A 15,928-nucleotide genomic window follows, 5' to 3' on the forward strand; every position below is an offset into this window, starting at 1 on the left:
GGGTCAAAAACATTTTTGTACTAAAACTGCTGTCACCCATATTTGGGTGACGCGGTACGGAACGTGTTAAGACACTGTCTTCAACTGATTCTAAGAAAATAAAAAATAAATAAATCTGAGATTCCAACTTGGACAAACACAATCAAACACAAACGAATATCTTTATCTTCCAACAAATTTAACAAATATCTTCCAAAACACCATGGAAAAATCAACTAAATAAACTTGAAGCCATGCCACTTATTTAATGGACCAGATCTAAACAAATTTTTGTTGAAATTTTTATCCCTTGCAGCAGTAATATGGAGAAAAATTAAGCAGAATCACATCGCTGAACGCATCGCTGATTACATCCAAACTCAAAAAATCACAATTTCTCACAATTTTTGTTTTGAAAGCAATACTAAAAAAAAAGTTAAAATACAGTAGGTCCCCGCAGTACGGTAATTAATGTTTGGGACCGAACACTATAGCGTATATCGAGTTTTAGCGTACTGCGGATTTCCTCTGCCATATCGTTTATACTTCATATTGAAAGAGTTGACACTGAGAGGAAACCGCTTATTTAACATATCTTCTATTCAAATCCCAAATAAGTGTTCTATTTCTTCTATTATCTCATCGTTTCCGAATGGCCATACTCCATTCTTAGAATTCAACAGATTATCTTTACTTTGGATAATGGTCCGCACTGTTGATTGTGGTCGTTTTATTTGCCAGGCTATTCCTGCATAACTCTTTCCTTGTCCGAACATCTTTACTATTTCTTACATCTTTATAATTTCTGTAATAGTTATAGCGCGCTTCTTTCGGCTACTTTATTTGATGCCATATTCGCGTTTTTTAAGCCTTTAATTATTACATTACTAAATAATTCTACCATTTTTCTCGATCACCTTCTCCAGACGGGGCCAGAATCGAGAGCATAGCTTCGCAATGTATGACACAGTTTTCGAGATCTATGCCTTGGTAATTGAAGCTGTCAGGGATCCAACAATTAGGCTAGGACGTTTACAGGCCTTAACCTGAACATGTGGCCATGTTGTTTAATCCAAAGGATTCAAGTCCGGGCTGGTGGGAGGCCAAATGCAGTTGAGCAAATTTCCACGTTTTTCTTCAGTAACACTTGAGTCCTCTTTTGAGGCACGTTACGGTACTATTACCGTATACCAATTAGAATATGATGTGTTTTTGTGTTCCAAAGTTGGTTTTCAACGTGGTCCTTCAGAATGTTCATATTGACCTCGGTATTAAATTTTAATTCAGCTTTGATAAATGATGGAGGCATTTTCAAGTTATTGGAAGCAACTGCCCCAAAATCTATGACTCCGGCCGAATGTTTGGTTGTAAACTTGTTTTTCAGATTCTTTGGAACATCTTCAATCTTCTTCTATGATATAAACCTCTCTGAACGTGTGTTAGATACGGAATTGACGATGAACATTTTTTCACCAGAGAATACGATGACGGTATTCTTTTATTTTAATGTTGACACCAAACGTGTCGAGAACTCCCGCCGTAGTTGTTTGAATCGATCTGGTGCAAGATGACGGTTGGCTCTGACTCACGACGAACTTTTCATGTCATTTTTGATCAATCGATGAATGGTAGATTTTGAAATATCGGCTTCCTTTGCCAATTTCCGAATCGATCTGCTACGATTTTACCTCACCTAACCTCTCATTGAACTGATGACATTCGGCGTGCGAGCGGATCGTGGATGGCCACTTCCTGGCTTCTGGGGATGTGGTCCATCAAGGAACGATCGTTGGATACGGTAAACGGTAGCCAGATGGCATCTTGCAATCGGCACATTTTGTTCTACGAGCTTTTGGGCGAGCAGCAAACTAATCACAATCTCCTTAAAGTACATTATTCTCATTTTGATTACATCATCACATAGTAAACTGTCAGATGATTAAACACACACATTACCACGGTACAAATAACGTTCAAAGCTATCCAAAAATAAGCATTGAAAAATTTCGCATTTTTTTTATGGGACATACTGTACTATATCTACAAAAATGAGTTAACTATCTCTTTTTTGTGATTTTTAAATACTTTATAATTACACAGTCGGTGTGTGAGATGGTTTATCTAAGAGATTATTGGATATACGAAGTCTAGGTAACACGTTTGATTTTTTTTTTATTTTGCCCAAAACGAATACTAAAAATTTGAGAAATTCTTTCAATCTTACATTTTCATTGCAAAGATATGGACGTGGCCATCGCAAATCCACTAACCATGAAGCGTGTTATGCTTCTCGTTACTATTCTTTCCCATTTAGTGCTGATGGCTGCTGCAGCTGAGAAGGTATGTTCATTCTACACATCCACGATACACAATTTTGTAAATTGCTTCGTCTGCTATTTTTTTCTAGATGATTGTTGTTCTGGTACGCGCGGATATCGATGAAGATCCGCAGTTTGTAAACACCACTAACATAATCAGACGTTATACCACAGCGCCATATTTTTCATTCGATTTAATCATCACGACACACCAAACGCTCAGCAATTTGAAGGTATTCGTCTAGCATTTTCCGTTCATATGTTTCCATTCGGATGTATTCAATCTAAATACGTCTCATTTGCCTATCGCCCAAGTTACAAGCTGTATACACCGTTCGAACTGGCCAGGTCGACAATATCCTCTACAACCGGAAGATCGATTTTTGTGTGTTCCTGAAGCGACCAACCGAGCGTATGGTGAAGATGGTCTTCGACGATATAAAACGCTACGCCAAGCCACGGATGCCGGCGTCTTGCCCAGTCGAACCGACCGCCATTTCCCTAAGAAACATGAGTCTGAACCATGTAACACTTCCTTCGTTTCTTCCGCAGACAAATTTTCAATTGCAGATCAATTTCTGGGAGGGTCGGTATAGTGTTTTCAGAAGCCGATGGCACGGTCGACTTAAAAAAATTTCGGTTTGAAACAAAAATGGAAATACGAAAAATCGACAAGTGAATGTGTTGAACTTGTCGAGAACAACAAAATCACACAACAAAAAACAAAGTGTTGTTAATACAAGGCAATCCTTTTTCTTCACAGTGGTTTAGAAACTGAAATACAGTTCAAAGCCAGTGTGATTGGTCTAAATCAAAGTTTAATTTTATAGAAACATTGTCCCACACGGAGTAGACTCCGGAGCGACGGGAAGAATCGAACGAACTGTTTACCACTGTGTGGTAGACACTGACTTTATTAAACCCTATGATGTGCTTATATATCTAAATTCTTATAGCTATGTTTAACACTTTTTATGTTTAAGCCGCGACCTCGTCAACATGCGGCAGCGATGTTATTATTATTACGAAAGGTGCAACGCAGCCAAACCGTTCCGATCGTTCGATCGGGCGGATGGCTATCGTGACCCACTAAAGGTAAACTGCTGATGGTGCTGCGCAGCCAAACCGTTCCAATCGTACGATCGGCGGTTGGCTGCGGTGACCCACTAAATGTAAACTGCTGATGGTGCTACGCAGCCAAACCGTTCCGATCGTACGATCGGCGGTTGGCTGCGGTGACCCACTAAATGTAAACTGCTGATGCTGGGGTTTCCGTCAGCGACAAACATATTGTACGACAACAATAAATGGTAACATACACATAACAAAGAAATTATATTCGACTGGATTGAAATGGAACAATCTCACGCCTTATTAGTGAAATACAGTATGTAAGTACAGTACAGTTTTGTAAGTATTGTATTTGTATTTGTATTTGTATTTGTGAAAATGTGAAAATAAAGCTGAGCTATAAAGCAGCTAAATTGCTAAGCTAATTTGCTAATCATGATCATCATCATCATCATGACTTGCAAAAAACGTCATTGATATGTAATATCCTAGCTCATATAAATTACTATTTGATTTGAACCACATACTTGAATCATTTTGCTGGTGACTATATCTTTTAATTTGTACTTTATAATTAAATAAAATCTAAATCGAAAGCAGGATATTAAATTTTTTTGTGATAATTTGCTGCTACATTAAATACAGTTTTTAACGATTGTTGGATTGATAGAAATGAACAGTAGTAAAAACCCAACACAGCGGATAAAGAATCACTATTGTGTCTTCAACAATGCAACACTTTGCTGCAGTACAATTACTGATGGTGACTCTGGTGCCGCTTTGGGCATCCCGAACTACCGGGAAAATAGTTCCAGTACTTTACAGCTACAACTCAACATTCAATCCAAAGTTGCTGAATGGTTCGATCCAGTTCTACAACACGAAGGATCGTAAAGATTCTCCTTTGGTTGGATTCGGCTTATTTCCGGTAAAACCAGTCACCGAAGCTTGGGTATGTACTTTACCTCTCTGATAGTTGGATACCAGTAAGTTTTAACCATCTCAACTTCTCAGATACACGCCACATTTTCGATCATCGCGAAGAAGGGCCGCCTGCACGCTCCCATCTACAACAGCAGGGCCGACTTCTGCGATTTCTTACGTCAGCCGTCCAAGTATCACATAATGTCGCTCGTCTACAACGAAGTGCGCCGTTTCGGGCGCATTCCATCTAGATGTCCGATTATGCCCAATTGGTACGTGTTCTCCAACATCTCGCTGCGGCAAATTCAGCTGCCATCCTTTCTCTCGGAGGCGGACTTCCTGGCCACAATAGTAGGCTACATACCGGGCAAGGATCAGTATCTTCGCGTCCAGATTGTAGGTGCATTAAAAAAGGTATAAATACCTTTGATAACAGCATTGAAGAAACAGAATAATGACTTTACAGAAAACTTACTACCATCGTTCTGGGAAATAAACTGTGTATCTCCCTGGCTGCTTCATAAGAACTACTGTTTTGTATATGTCGTTTGCTTTCTTAGGCGTAACGGTTCTCTTTGGCCATAACTACGGTCTTGTTTAAAAACTTTTCACGTCACGTTCACCGGAAAGTTAATTTTCTCATCATTAATACAGACGAAATGTTAACGGCCGTATCTTGGCTGTAATTGGATATCTCAACAAGACGAGAATCCCTATTTTATGTCCACGTTACATTCTTCACAATGAAAGTTGATTACGTTCATTTTATTTTTATACGAAGACACTCAACGTAACTCAATATTACGCATGTTGCCATACAATTTAATGGTAAGGCTCATAACCATAACGGAGCTCAATAGAAGTTCTCGAGCCAGAACGACGAATCTGGAAGAAATGTCGGTAGACGGAAGATCAAGAAACTAAAGTTGAAGCTATAACTACCAGCATGGACTGGACAACAACTGGTCTGCTTTGAAATGCAGAACACGGTCTGGACCTATGAAATTAATGACAACTCGCAGTAAATACTTCTTCTAGGGATTTAAGCTTTTCCATTTTGGAGTAGAAAATCGACCACGTAACGGTATGGTGATCGCAGATGAATTATTTTCGCCTAGCAATTGGCATGTTTGTAGTTGTTCCACACTTACACTCTTGCGGCAATTGGAACTAGCTCAAGGAGCTTTCTTGCGCACGACATATTCGGGCTACGTGCGATACTATACTGTGAAAATTTTTTTTCGAATCATATTATAATCTATCGTATTGAAATAATGGTTTTTCCTTGAACTCATTTTACTAATTGCCATTGATGACACTGACAAAGTATCATTCCATTAAGGATGACTAAAGATCAGTCAATACAAAAACAGATTATTATATTAATTGCTCACCGTTATTAGCGAATTGTGTTACATGAAAACATGAAAAAGTGTCACGATAATGGAAAGGATGATACATAATTTGAGTTGATGCCAGCCGCGTTTAAACAGTGCAAACAATCTTGAGAGGCTAGTCATTCATATGAATCTATACCTAAGATTCATTCAGATTGATTCATGAGTCTTTTGCGATTAGAATCTTAAAACATTAATGAATCTTTCGAAACCTCAATAAATGTTCATAAATCATTGACGAATCTTCATGATTTTTTCACTGACGTAGATCAAGCGACCAAAACAAAAAGGGAATGCCTCTCTTACGATTTTTTCTACTTTGCTTAACGTCAATGAATCTTTGGGACTCATGGATCTCTCATTTAACGATTCATGAAAGTTAAAAACGAAGAAAATCGGCGATTCATGAATCGGAATCGGAATTATACAACTATACTTTTAAACCTTTTCTAAATTTCTTATGGACGTATGAAAAAAAGACTTATTTTGCTATATATTCTCATTATACACCTTTTTCAAATAATTTTCAAGCAATGGTAAGTTTAGGTAGACACTTTTCGTAACATACCGAACCAGTTAGAGTCAAAGTAAGGCTCACGCCGTTGGTGAAAATTCAAATCGAAACGAAAGTTGCTCTCCGGCAGAAACCCTGGCAATCGGAAGCTGTCGAAGCTCGTGTTGAACGAGTACGTGCCGATGGTGAACGGGGCAACTTTTTGGCAGATTTCCGCGCCGGTTTAGATCTTCGTAGATCATCTGCAGAATCCGATCGGTTCCGGGCCGTCTCAGGTACGTACAGAAGTTGACCGTACGGTTGTAGATGGGTTTATCTAAGCTTCCATCGAACGCGGGGATGTAGTACGAGGTGGTAACCTACGTTCAGAGTAAACCTATCAAACAGTCCTGTCATTCGATCATCTTCATCGAGGATTAGCTTTACCTGCAAATCGGTAAGTTGTTTAAACACGGCAACGGTAAAATCGGCGACGTAGTTTCCACGCGTTCCGATTCGTCTGATGCTAGCCGTAGCATTCACTATGTCCATCCTGTGGTTGATAACTTCAACTCGTGACATTTGTACAATAAGCTTAAAAGGATAACCGATCGTAAAACAGAAGTCGCTTAGTAATTTAATTCCCAATGTCCTCAAATCACCCAAATTACCTTTGAAGTGACAAAGCCTACTGACAACGTGCACCATAGTGTTACCGAAATAACACCCTTTGATTTGAACATTTTTATTAGTAACTGATACTTTTCAACGTACGTTAGCGATCCTATATTCCTGCTTTTGTACAACCAATTAAATTGGATAACATCTAAAATGTGAAAGTATTCAAGTCTAATTATATTTTACTAAGAGTAATTCAACGAAATTAAATGAGTCGGTAATCAAATAATCTATGGTGTACGTATAAAATTTAGCCTCAATGGGATCAATTTCTCTGTTTGTCCCATACCAACTTCCACTTAACAACTCCATTCCGCTCAATGAATGTACCACCTTTAACATCAACTCTCAAAACAGATTTTTGTTAAAAAGCTGTTAAAGATGAAGTTGTTCAAAAATATTAAGATAATCCTGTTCGTTTTAAATACACTGTACAGACCGACAAGTGTGACTGGCCTTTCTTCCAAGGTAAGTAATATTTAACATGGTTTGTCTTCTAGTGCTCACACCATTTTCGCATCTTCCAGCTTGTGCCAATACTGATAAAAGCTGATGTAGAAACGGATGAAAACTACATGCAAGCCAATGTAACCATCAACCGGTACGGATCTGTGCAGAATTTCTCCATGGATCTAGACGTGATGGTCATCAAACCATTCAGCAATGTAAAGGTAATAGCCCCATTAAAAAAACTCTCCCTATCGAGTCCTTCACATGTCAACGTTCACTAATCCCCCTTTGCTATGCTAGATGAACACCGGGTACTTCGTTCGATTGCGCGATTCGGAGAACTGGATATACAACAGAACATTTGACTTCTGTGAGTTCCTGCTACGACCGAGCATTGATCGCATTTCATCGCTGGTATACTCAGAGCTTCGGCGTCACGGTACGATGCCGGCCCGGTGCCCCATCCCGAAAACACGTTATTTTTTCGCCAACAACACATTGCAAAGCATACGCCTTCCGTCATATTTGCCGGAAACTAGCTTCGGATTTACCGTGAATATCTTTTTCACCAAAAGTAAGGAATTTGTGTTCCGGTCCTTTTGGTATGGACGGCTTAAGAAAGTATATGTCTAGTAGGAGACTATTCCCAACATAAAATGTATCAAACAGTTTCAGATATTGAGAGTAAATCGTACCATACTGGTATGCATGCTACTGGTACCATACTGGTATGCAGTATGAGGAACAGAAAAACATGCTATTAAACTTTGAAACTTTTATGATAGATCTTGTAGAGGGTTTTAATCTGGATTTTGTCCGGCTGATAAGCTGGAGATATACGCGTATATCGTAGGCATATACCTTTTTGCCGTAAACAGTTAACTTTTCAGCCAGATAATACGGATGCGATCCGTACCACCAAAGATCTTAGGGATTTCTTCAAGTACCACAACATCGATCTTGCGGATCGAAACGGTGGGTTAGTGCACGACGCATTTATTCCGAAGAAAAGCAACAATAAACCGTAAATGGATTAAAAAGTACTATTCGTAAAGTCTTGGAAATATAGAAAAAAAAACCATCAATTTTTTATTTAAAAAAAAGAGAAATATAACCTGTAAATTTAAGCTCTATAGTATCAGGACGTGGTGTACGATTAATAACTGTTAGCTGAAGCATTCACTGACAAAACATTCATTAACGGACTTTGCTCTAATATGCCCAGAATAATTGCTCAATTTACGTAGCCGTAACAAACCAGCGATTCATTTTGATCTCCTTCCCGCGATGGTACACACCCACCTCGATCAGAAACTCCCCGGACGGTACCACACTCATCATCAGATGACGATCGTCGATTTCAAAATTGCGCACCTCATAGTGCCCAGTCCGGATGGGGCACCGTGTGGTGAGGTTCGAGTGCTTCACCAGCTCGGAAGCGACGTACCGATCCAGCAGATTACGCGAGCGTCGTAGATCCTTGCCGCATAGTTGCTGCTTTCCGGTGTACATCATCTGGTGATATTTTCCTGCCGTTCGCTTACACAACCGCACATCGTACTGTACGGTTGCAGAGAAAGAGAAGAGTCGAAGAAATGTTTAGCAAACATCCCGGCTGCACGTTCAACCGATGCACTTTACCTCAACGTTCTTGTCGAGCTCCTGCTTCAGATCCAGATCGAAGTCGATCGAGGTCGTTTTATCCAGCCGGCGAACACGCAGGTCTACATCCAAATACTTTGGATCCCACTCGTCTGTGTAGTTGGTGATGCGCACGGAAGCTTCCACCAGCATCATCCAGCTGAGTCCCACAACGAGCACTATCCAATTTCCAAACATCATGTAAGTAGATTGAAACGACACACTTTTTCGGCTGCAGACTTTATATATAGCCGGGGAGTGCGAGGTAAATGGGACAAACAAATGACCCGTAGCACAAATCGTGACAACTTTCGGTTAAGCCTCATTGGACAAATGAGCTAGCGTTTTGCGCGTGTATGGTACACAGGTAATCGCTGCTACAGGATGAATAATAATAATGCATCAAACCCACAATCTGTAACGAGATCAAATGTATTTACGCACCATTACACCAATAACGATGCTTAACAAAGTGATAAAACTGCATTAAGTTAGCACAACCAAAAACAAGTCATGTGTATAGGAACGTTTAGGGTCTTCCAGAAATTATTAGCACGATTTTGATGTGCCTTTGGTTTTATTCGATTGACATGTTTGTAGCTGATTATCATTGTGTATTATGGTACACATTCAAAGCTATAAATCAGTCTGTCTCAACTGCATCAAGTTTTCACGAAAATGCGAAGCATTTCCTCAAAACAGTGTAAAGGCATCGTTCATTAATGGTGCGCTATTTCAAATGTGTGAGTAAGTTGGCAAAAAATGGAAGGTGTAGATTTGACCCTGCGAACCCTATGGTTTGACCAACAGTTTGTGAAAGCGCTCGTACGCAAAAAGGGTGATTCCGTGATGATGGGACCAAAAAGTATCTCCAAGAGTACTATCGAAGGAGAAAAAGGAACAAAATAGACTGAAGACTTTCAAGAAGCAAAGTAAAAAACGAATGAAAAACAATCCGCATCGGTCAAACTAAGAGCTCGTAAATTAAACGATATACTTCTACGATAACGATAATGCATAATCACTGGGCAAATTATTCAAGATGCCAATAAATAATAACAATAAATAGATTGGCAAGAAATTAGCAAGTATGCAATGGTTTGGGATCCATTTGTGACAACCGATACAATGACAGCGGATATTTTAGTTAGAGAATGTTGCCAAAGACATATATTTACCTGGAATTTATACCCAAGTAGCTGAATCCTGTTCCAAAGTCCAATCCATAGAAACTATTTGAGCCCTGACAAAGGCATATTTACAAAAACATAGCAGCAGTTTCCATCACAAAGATTAAAAACAGACTGGAGAAAAGTATCCAAAATGTTTATGAGCAAAAATTCGTGCCTTGGCTTGGACTGAAATGGAATTGCCAATACCATGCTCGAAATGTAGAAGAGGATATTAAAAGACCGAACAACAAATAGGAAAAACATGGCTCTAAAAACAAGCTTGTGTAATTATTTTCAAATCGTTATTAGACCGGAACACCCTATATCAATATGTTCATAAAATGTAAAGTACTTAACGAGTATATTACAACATACAAAATGAAGTGATTAATCAAACCAGGGTAAACAAAACAAGATTTGCCAAAAGCATAGTTTAAAAGATTTTTCTAAAACAACAATTTGGCAAATCATGCATGTTGTATATAACACTAAATAAGAAAAATAGCTGTATAAAAAAGAAAATTCATGCCATGATTACTGGTTCGAATGCCCGCTACTGTTGTTCGGTGCGGGCAGTTGTACATGAAACCGCAAGTGGTAATTGCGCTTGCCGGACGGTTGCGAATCGGTAGCCGCATCAGAATTTGGCAACGGAACGGCCACCTTAAGCCCATCATTGTTCAGTGGTTCTATATAAAAAAGAAAAGAAAACCATCTCATTACAGGAACGCCCGAAAGAATTAGATAATTTTCAATGAACCCGTTGAATTCCCAGCACCCTATGGTTACCTCCGGCCTGATGGTGGAAAATGTGAGCCCAAGTTTCTTCGGTTTTCGCCATCGTCGAGGCACCGGTCGGAGCTCTATCGAATTTGGCATCCATACCGGTGTGTCCATCAATTATCCTCACCCGTCCGGGAGCGTTCGCTTGCTGGACCGTTAGAGAGTCGAGCGCATCGTTCTTTTCGGGAGACGCGGGTTTGCGTGGAGGCAGATGACGCTGGGTACCGCTGAAACTGGGTCTACTCTGGTCGGTGTTCTTTAAAACTAGCCGTTCACCGTCGACCGTTCTGTAGACGATCACCGTTGACCCGGTGTCATCTATTTTACCCTTAACGACACCGCTCAATCCATCCCGCGCGCCCCCGGAAGCAGTTGATGTTCCCTCATTTGGTTCGTTCAACTTTTCATTGGTTCATAGTATTTGAGGAAGAGAGAAAGGCAAATAATTTTACAGCACGTTCAATGGTAATTAATGGAAAACGATTTGCAGCAGCTAATGGGACACATTTCTCTTTGTAGGCTGAACACACTGGATTCATGTGCTTGCGACTGGCACTATGTCCGGGTCAATTTTGTCAGCATTAGTAACATCGAGCGGGTCTTTCCTTCTCTCGACAAACAATCATTCAACACTCCAGAAATGTGCAATTGACTTGTTTAACCGGAAAGATGTGTAATATTGTCTCTTACCCTGCCAGTCTCACCCACCTGCGCAGGAACATCGTACGAAAACGAAGTCCACACCATGCCACGCCCGGAAGAGGACTCACTCGTCGTGGCGTACTCACTTTCAACTTCACTTTGTGCGGCTGATCGATGAGAGGACGTACCAGCAGCGTGTCGTTTGTATTTCGTTACCTTCCATCCAGGAGGAGCACTAATTTCTTGCTCTAGAACGATCAACAGAACGAATGTGAACTGGTATGCTGGCAATAGGACTGCAAAACGGAAAACCAGCGAAACCATTTTTTACCAAACTTTTGTGTGCTTTGGTCACGACGGAGACGGTGCTGGATGGGAACGTCATGTTTCGGATGCAAAGCTGACTTTCCCTTCACTACTCCGAACGTATCCGTCTGAGATTGTTTTGTCTCATGTGTCGATACGGATCGGGATTCCGAGACACTTTTGTGCGCTTCATCAGATATCGTTTTATTCGCCACCGCTAAGTACCGTCTAATTCTAGGCATATTTTTTTGTGTTTTCGAATGTGTAAGCATGTAAAGTAAAAAATGGAACGTGCAAATATCGACTAAAAATATCTGACCAAAACGCCAGTGTCACTACATCGTTGAGTACCTATTACCATCGTCATCTTCGTCGTAGTCCTCGCGCTCGGTTGAATCAGCCGTTCGCGAACGAATCTGCGCAAACCGTTTGTCGGTCAACATCCGCCTCAGCTCCTGTAGCTGCACGCTGTACTCGCGCGCTAGTGCTTCACTGCTTCTCGCCTTATCTTGCTCCTCCGTCAGGCGCTGCGTGAGAGTTTCTATTTCTCCGCGCAGTTGCTGCGTCTCCTGATTCAGCTGTGCCATCGCTATGCGCTGCTGCTCGAGTTCAGACCGGCTGGCCGTCAGTAGCTCCTGCAGCCCGTCGACGGCCGCCCGGTCTCCAACTCGGGTCAACGTAAGCTGCTTCTGCAGGGTGCCCTTTTCCCGCGCCAGCTGCTCGCGAATGTCCGAATGTTCCTGCAGCTCGGCGTTCAATCTATCCTTCTGCAGGTCAAGCTTGCTGCATAACTCCTTGGTGGCCTCCAGATCCATCGCGAGCGCATGGTTCTCGTCCCGGAGCGACTCTATTTCCGACTCGGCCGCGGCCAATTTGGCAGACAGTTCATTCATCTGGCGCTCACACTCCCGGATGTCATGTTCCCGCATGTTCACCAGCTCCTCTAGGCTGGTTATGCGATCTTCCGCCTCTTGGAGCAGTTTTCTTTGATTTTCGTACAATGCGGGGAAAATCGAAAAACATCATGAAACTTTGTTTGCCATATGCTCCCGTGTTGGTCATTTCCTACGACACAATCTTAATCAAACCTGGCCCGCTGCCAAAAACACCACTACAATAAAAATCTAATTATCTACGGTATGTGTATCTATACCTACGTCATAACACACAGCAGAACCGAAATCGTCCACAGTACGGGAAGTCAGTCCATCGGAACAGTACCAACGCGGCATGAGGAGCAGCCGTAAAAGCGATAAGTTTGAAAGTTCAAGTTAATTTCTTAATTACGGCCCTTCTCATGCATTCTGAAAATTCTGTATGGGACAGAGAGAAGCGTCTTAGACCTGTCCAGTCCTAACACTGTCGTCACAAAGGAAGCAAAGCATTAAATGGACAATACCAAATGACCTTCCAAGATTCTCAAGTGTTCTCAGACCTTACCATTTTTAGGATCACAAGAAACACCGGGGATAAAAATTTATCATCTAGTAAGGGGCTGTCCAATAATACTGTTTTATTATGTACTACCCTTTTGCTCTCGGTTTGGGTCATCTATGTCCGTAAAGATTGAATGTTTAGAAATGTTTAAAAATTCTGTTAAATTAACGTACGCTACAGCCGATTCTTATTTGATGAATTCAATTAAACTATTCAACTGATACGTAGCTAACTACCTTTAATTAATACAAAGCTAAGCTATCAATAATTAATTATCCTATACATTAAAGATAACTTTAAAAATTCAAAGATATGACTACCATCAAATCTCCAGATCTAAACTGCAACAACAAATAAGAAAAACCAAGTACTCACTTTGCTTCGCTTGTTTCCGCCTCGAGTGTGTGATTGCTCGTCTCCAACACGTTCACTCCTTCCGAAAGGGATTTGTATCGCTCAAGCATTTCTTCCCGTTCTCGCTCCTTTACATGAAAATAGTAAATAAAAACATAATTTAACCATAAGGTATCATTTAGCCTTGTTTGATTGCATTTCTATTTACAACACATTTTTTTTTAAATTTAAACATTTAACAAGAATTTAATTACCTTCGTAAACAGCAGCTCCTCTGCGCGCTGCATTTCCTGTACATACTCCCGAAGTTGCGTTTTCATTCTCTCCACCTCCTGCTGGGAATCCTTGAGCTTTCGCTTTGTTACCGTCAGTTCGGCTAGGGCATCGGTCAGCTCGTTCGAGAGGCGTCTAATAAACGTTCCCATGAGCAACCATGCGACGAAAGAAAAACATAATAAATATTACAATATTGCCATCAGATGCGACAATGGAAAAGTTGCTTGGGCACGAATGCTTAACCAACGAAGCCGGAGTTGGAGCGGACTGTGAGATCCGCTCCGGAAGGTGCATCACTAGTTAAAATATTACGTTAGTGAAGGTACGAACCCATTCTCCGCGGAAGCGTTGTCTTTGATACGCTTCAGTGTCGCCATCTGCTTTTTCAGGGTGTCCGTCTCGGTTGAAACGCTTCGCAAAGTGCTTTCTTTATGCATGTTATCTGAACTAACATTGCTGGAAAAGATATTCAAAACACAAAATAAAAACAATTGAAATACAAATTTTGAAATTTTAAATTGAACTAAAAATTAATAGGAAGATTAATTGAAGCTACAAACAATTCTATTTTAAAAGGAAAACGTACAAAATAGTTTGAAATAAACGTGCAAACTGTGCTACAAACAGTTATGGAACTATTAATATTAATTTATGTATCTAAAATTCCCAAAAAGATCTCATCGGCTACTACACGATAAGGAAATCGCTTCGGACGTTCTTGTATAGCTCGTTATCAAGTGACCAACGGATGGCCATCGATACTTTTCAAGTTCAACGCTCCACTGCACTTCATCAACGTCAACTGTCTTTGTCTGACCAAGGACGCTCTACAAGGTGTGCCATCAATCTGCAGACACTATGGCCCTTGCTGGCTCGTATGTTTTTTTGCAACGCCATGAAAAAAACAAACCCTCATCAATTTGATTCCCAGCTCGATATTGCACCGACCAGCCCAACTCACGAGGCAACATTGGCCGAAGTCGAAACGGCGAACGATGGCGTCAGATTGATACGCGCGACAGGTTTGCTTCCAGCTGCGCAAGTCTACCCGTAGCGGACCACGACCTGACGGACGTTTAAAGGATGACATTGAATGTGTTCCTCTTCTTTCCTCGATGAAACTTGCCGCCCCGACGGAAACAGCGGGTGTCCACGAGGGTGACGAATCGATTTCACGCCAGAGTAATTCAGATGCTTCGAGTAGGTGGTATGGTATGAATGAAATATAGCGATAGCGGCCATTCATATCCAACAACTGATGGACGCTTCACAACCAACCAGCGGGTTTAAGATATTTCGTAGTTATTAAGAAATAATTTTAAACATTTTAAATCATTTCCTATAAATTGATTGACTCATATACTGAAAAAATATTTTGTAGAATTTTAAGAAGTGGGCATGTGCACAGTGCAAAAAACAAAACGTACCAATCAAATAAAATTCCACTTTTCAAATTGCAATCCGTTCTACTTTACACTGTTACATAATGTAAGCGAGATTTCCCACTTTCGATGTTTTGCAGCTACCGGTGGAATATTGTTTCCAGCGCAAGGATACGTCGTGTTTACTTCACTTCTCTCTAGCTATTTTCTTCTTCTCTCTTTATGCCCAATAGTTTCCCGATTGTTGTTCCTTTCCGCTACCCTTTCCGATCCTATGTTTTTATTTTATTTGGTGGATTGCCGTAGTAGTTTTTTTCCTCTCCTTTGAATCTCCAGGGTTTATGGCTTTATATCTTGCTTTTTTCCTCCGTTTGCTTCAGGACTCCTACCAACAACCTTTTTTTTATGTGAGACTCTTTCTCAACATCTTCTTACAACCTACTATTCCGTTCAATTCTCTCCCAACGTCTTCAAAACCGGTACCCGGTCGGTTGTTTTCAAACCGGGCCCTCCTTCTCTTTAAGTTTCGTCTTTCACAATACGCCGTAGCCATCTCCAGACAGCCCATGACGTCGCTACACCAACGGCAATGATCTCGGTGGTATAACGATCGCTGTGGTTGCCT

General features: G+C 40.8%; 4 protein-coding genes across 4 annotated transcripts in view; 1 reads left to right on the plus strand and 3 right to left on the minus strand.

Annotated features, from left to right (window-relative positions):
* The first annotated feature begins 2,250 nt into the window (after positions 1–2,250).
* Positions 2,251–2,942, plus strand: LOC131259923 (uncharacterized). Its single transcript, XM_058261532.1, has 3 exons — positions 2,251–2,319; positions 2,387–2,530; positions 2,613–2,942. Exons 1-3 carry the CDS (start codon positions 2,251–2,253, stop codon positions 2,940–2,942), a joined length of 543 nt encoding a protein of 180 aa, XP_058117515.1.
* Positions 2,943–5,145: 2,203 nt separating this feature from the next.
* Positions 5,146–6,925, minus strand: LOC131266369 (uncharacterized). Its single transcript, XM_058268866.1, is given in 5 exon segments — positions 5,146–5,177; positions 6,258–6,390; positions 6,392–6,562; positions 6,630–6,776; positions 6,854–6,925. Coding segments are annotated over 5 exon segments (555 nt in total).
* Positions 6,926–8,549: 1,624 nt separating this feature from the next.
* LOC131266379 (uncharacterized) lies at positions 8,550–9,149 on the minus strand. Its single transcript, XM_058268876.1, has 2 exons — positions 8,952–9,149; positions 8,550–8,870 (listed from the first exon to the last, which is right to left on the minus strand). Exons 1-2 carry the CDS (start codon positions 9,147–9,149, stop codon positions 8,550–8,552), a joined length of 519 nt encoding a protein of 172 aa, XP_058124859.1.
* Positions 9,150–12,066: 2,917 nt separating this feature from the next.
* LOC131260447 (centrosomal protein of 135 kDa) overlaps positions 12,067–15,928 on the minus strand; it is a 35,397-nt gene continuing 31,535 nt past the window's right edge. Inside the window, exons 7-10 of the mRNA XM_058262172.1 lie at positions 14,252–14,377; positions 13,900–14,053; positions 13,667–13,773; positions 12,067–12,838 (exon numbers count right to left, since the gene is read on the minus strand). Coding sequence (XP_058118155.1) covers positions 12,190–12,838; positions 13,667–13,773; positions 13,900–14,053; positions 14,252–14,377 — 1,036 coding nt within the window. The 3' untranslated portion in view covers positions 12,067–12,189. The remainder of the gene's footprint in view (positions 12,839–13,666; positions 13,774–13,899; positions 14,054–14,251; positions 14,378–15,928) is intronic.

This window comes from Anopheles coustani, chromosome 3 (genome assembly GCF_943734705.1).
Source record: "Anopheles coustani chromosome 3, idAnoCousDA_361_x.2, whole genome shotgun sequence".
NCBI classification, from domain to species: Eukaryota; Metazoa; Arthropoda; class Insecta; order Diptera; family Culicidae; genus Anopheles; species Anopheles coustani.

Bases quoted from the DNA above. Each gene is read 5' to 3' on its own strand.
- LOC131266379 (XM_058268876.1), bottom strand. From the start codon at position 9,149: ATGTTTGGAAATTGGATAGTGCTCGTTGTGGGACTCAGCTGGATGATG. The intron at 8,871-8,951 runs GTAAAGTGCATC...GCAACCGTACAG, and splicing joins AGCTCGACAAGAACGTTGAG to TACGATGTGCGGTTGTGTAA.
- LOC131259923 (XM_058261532.1), top strand. From the start codon at position 2,251: ATGAAGCGTGTTATGCTTCTCGTTACTATTCTTTCCCATTTAGTGCTG. The intron at 2,320-2,386 runs GTATGTTCATTC...ATTTTTTTCTAG, and splicing joins TGGCTGCTGCAGCTGAGAAG to ATGATTGTTGTTCTGGTACG. The intron at 2,531-2,612 runs GTATTCGTCTAG...CTATCGCCCAAG, and splicing joins AAACGCTCAGCAATTTGAAG to TTACAAGCTGTATACACCGT.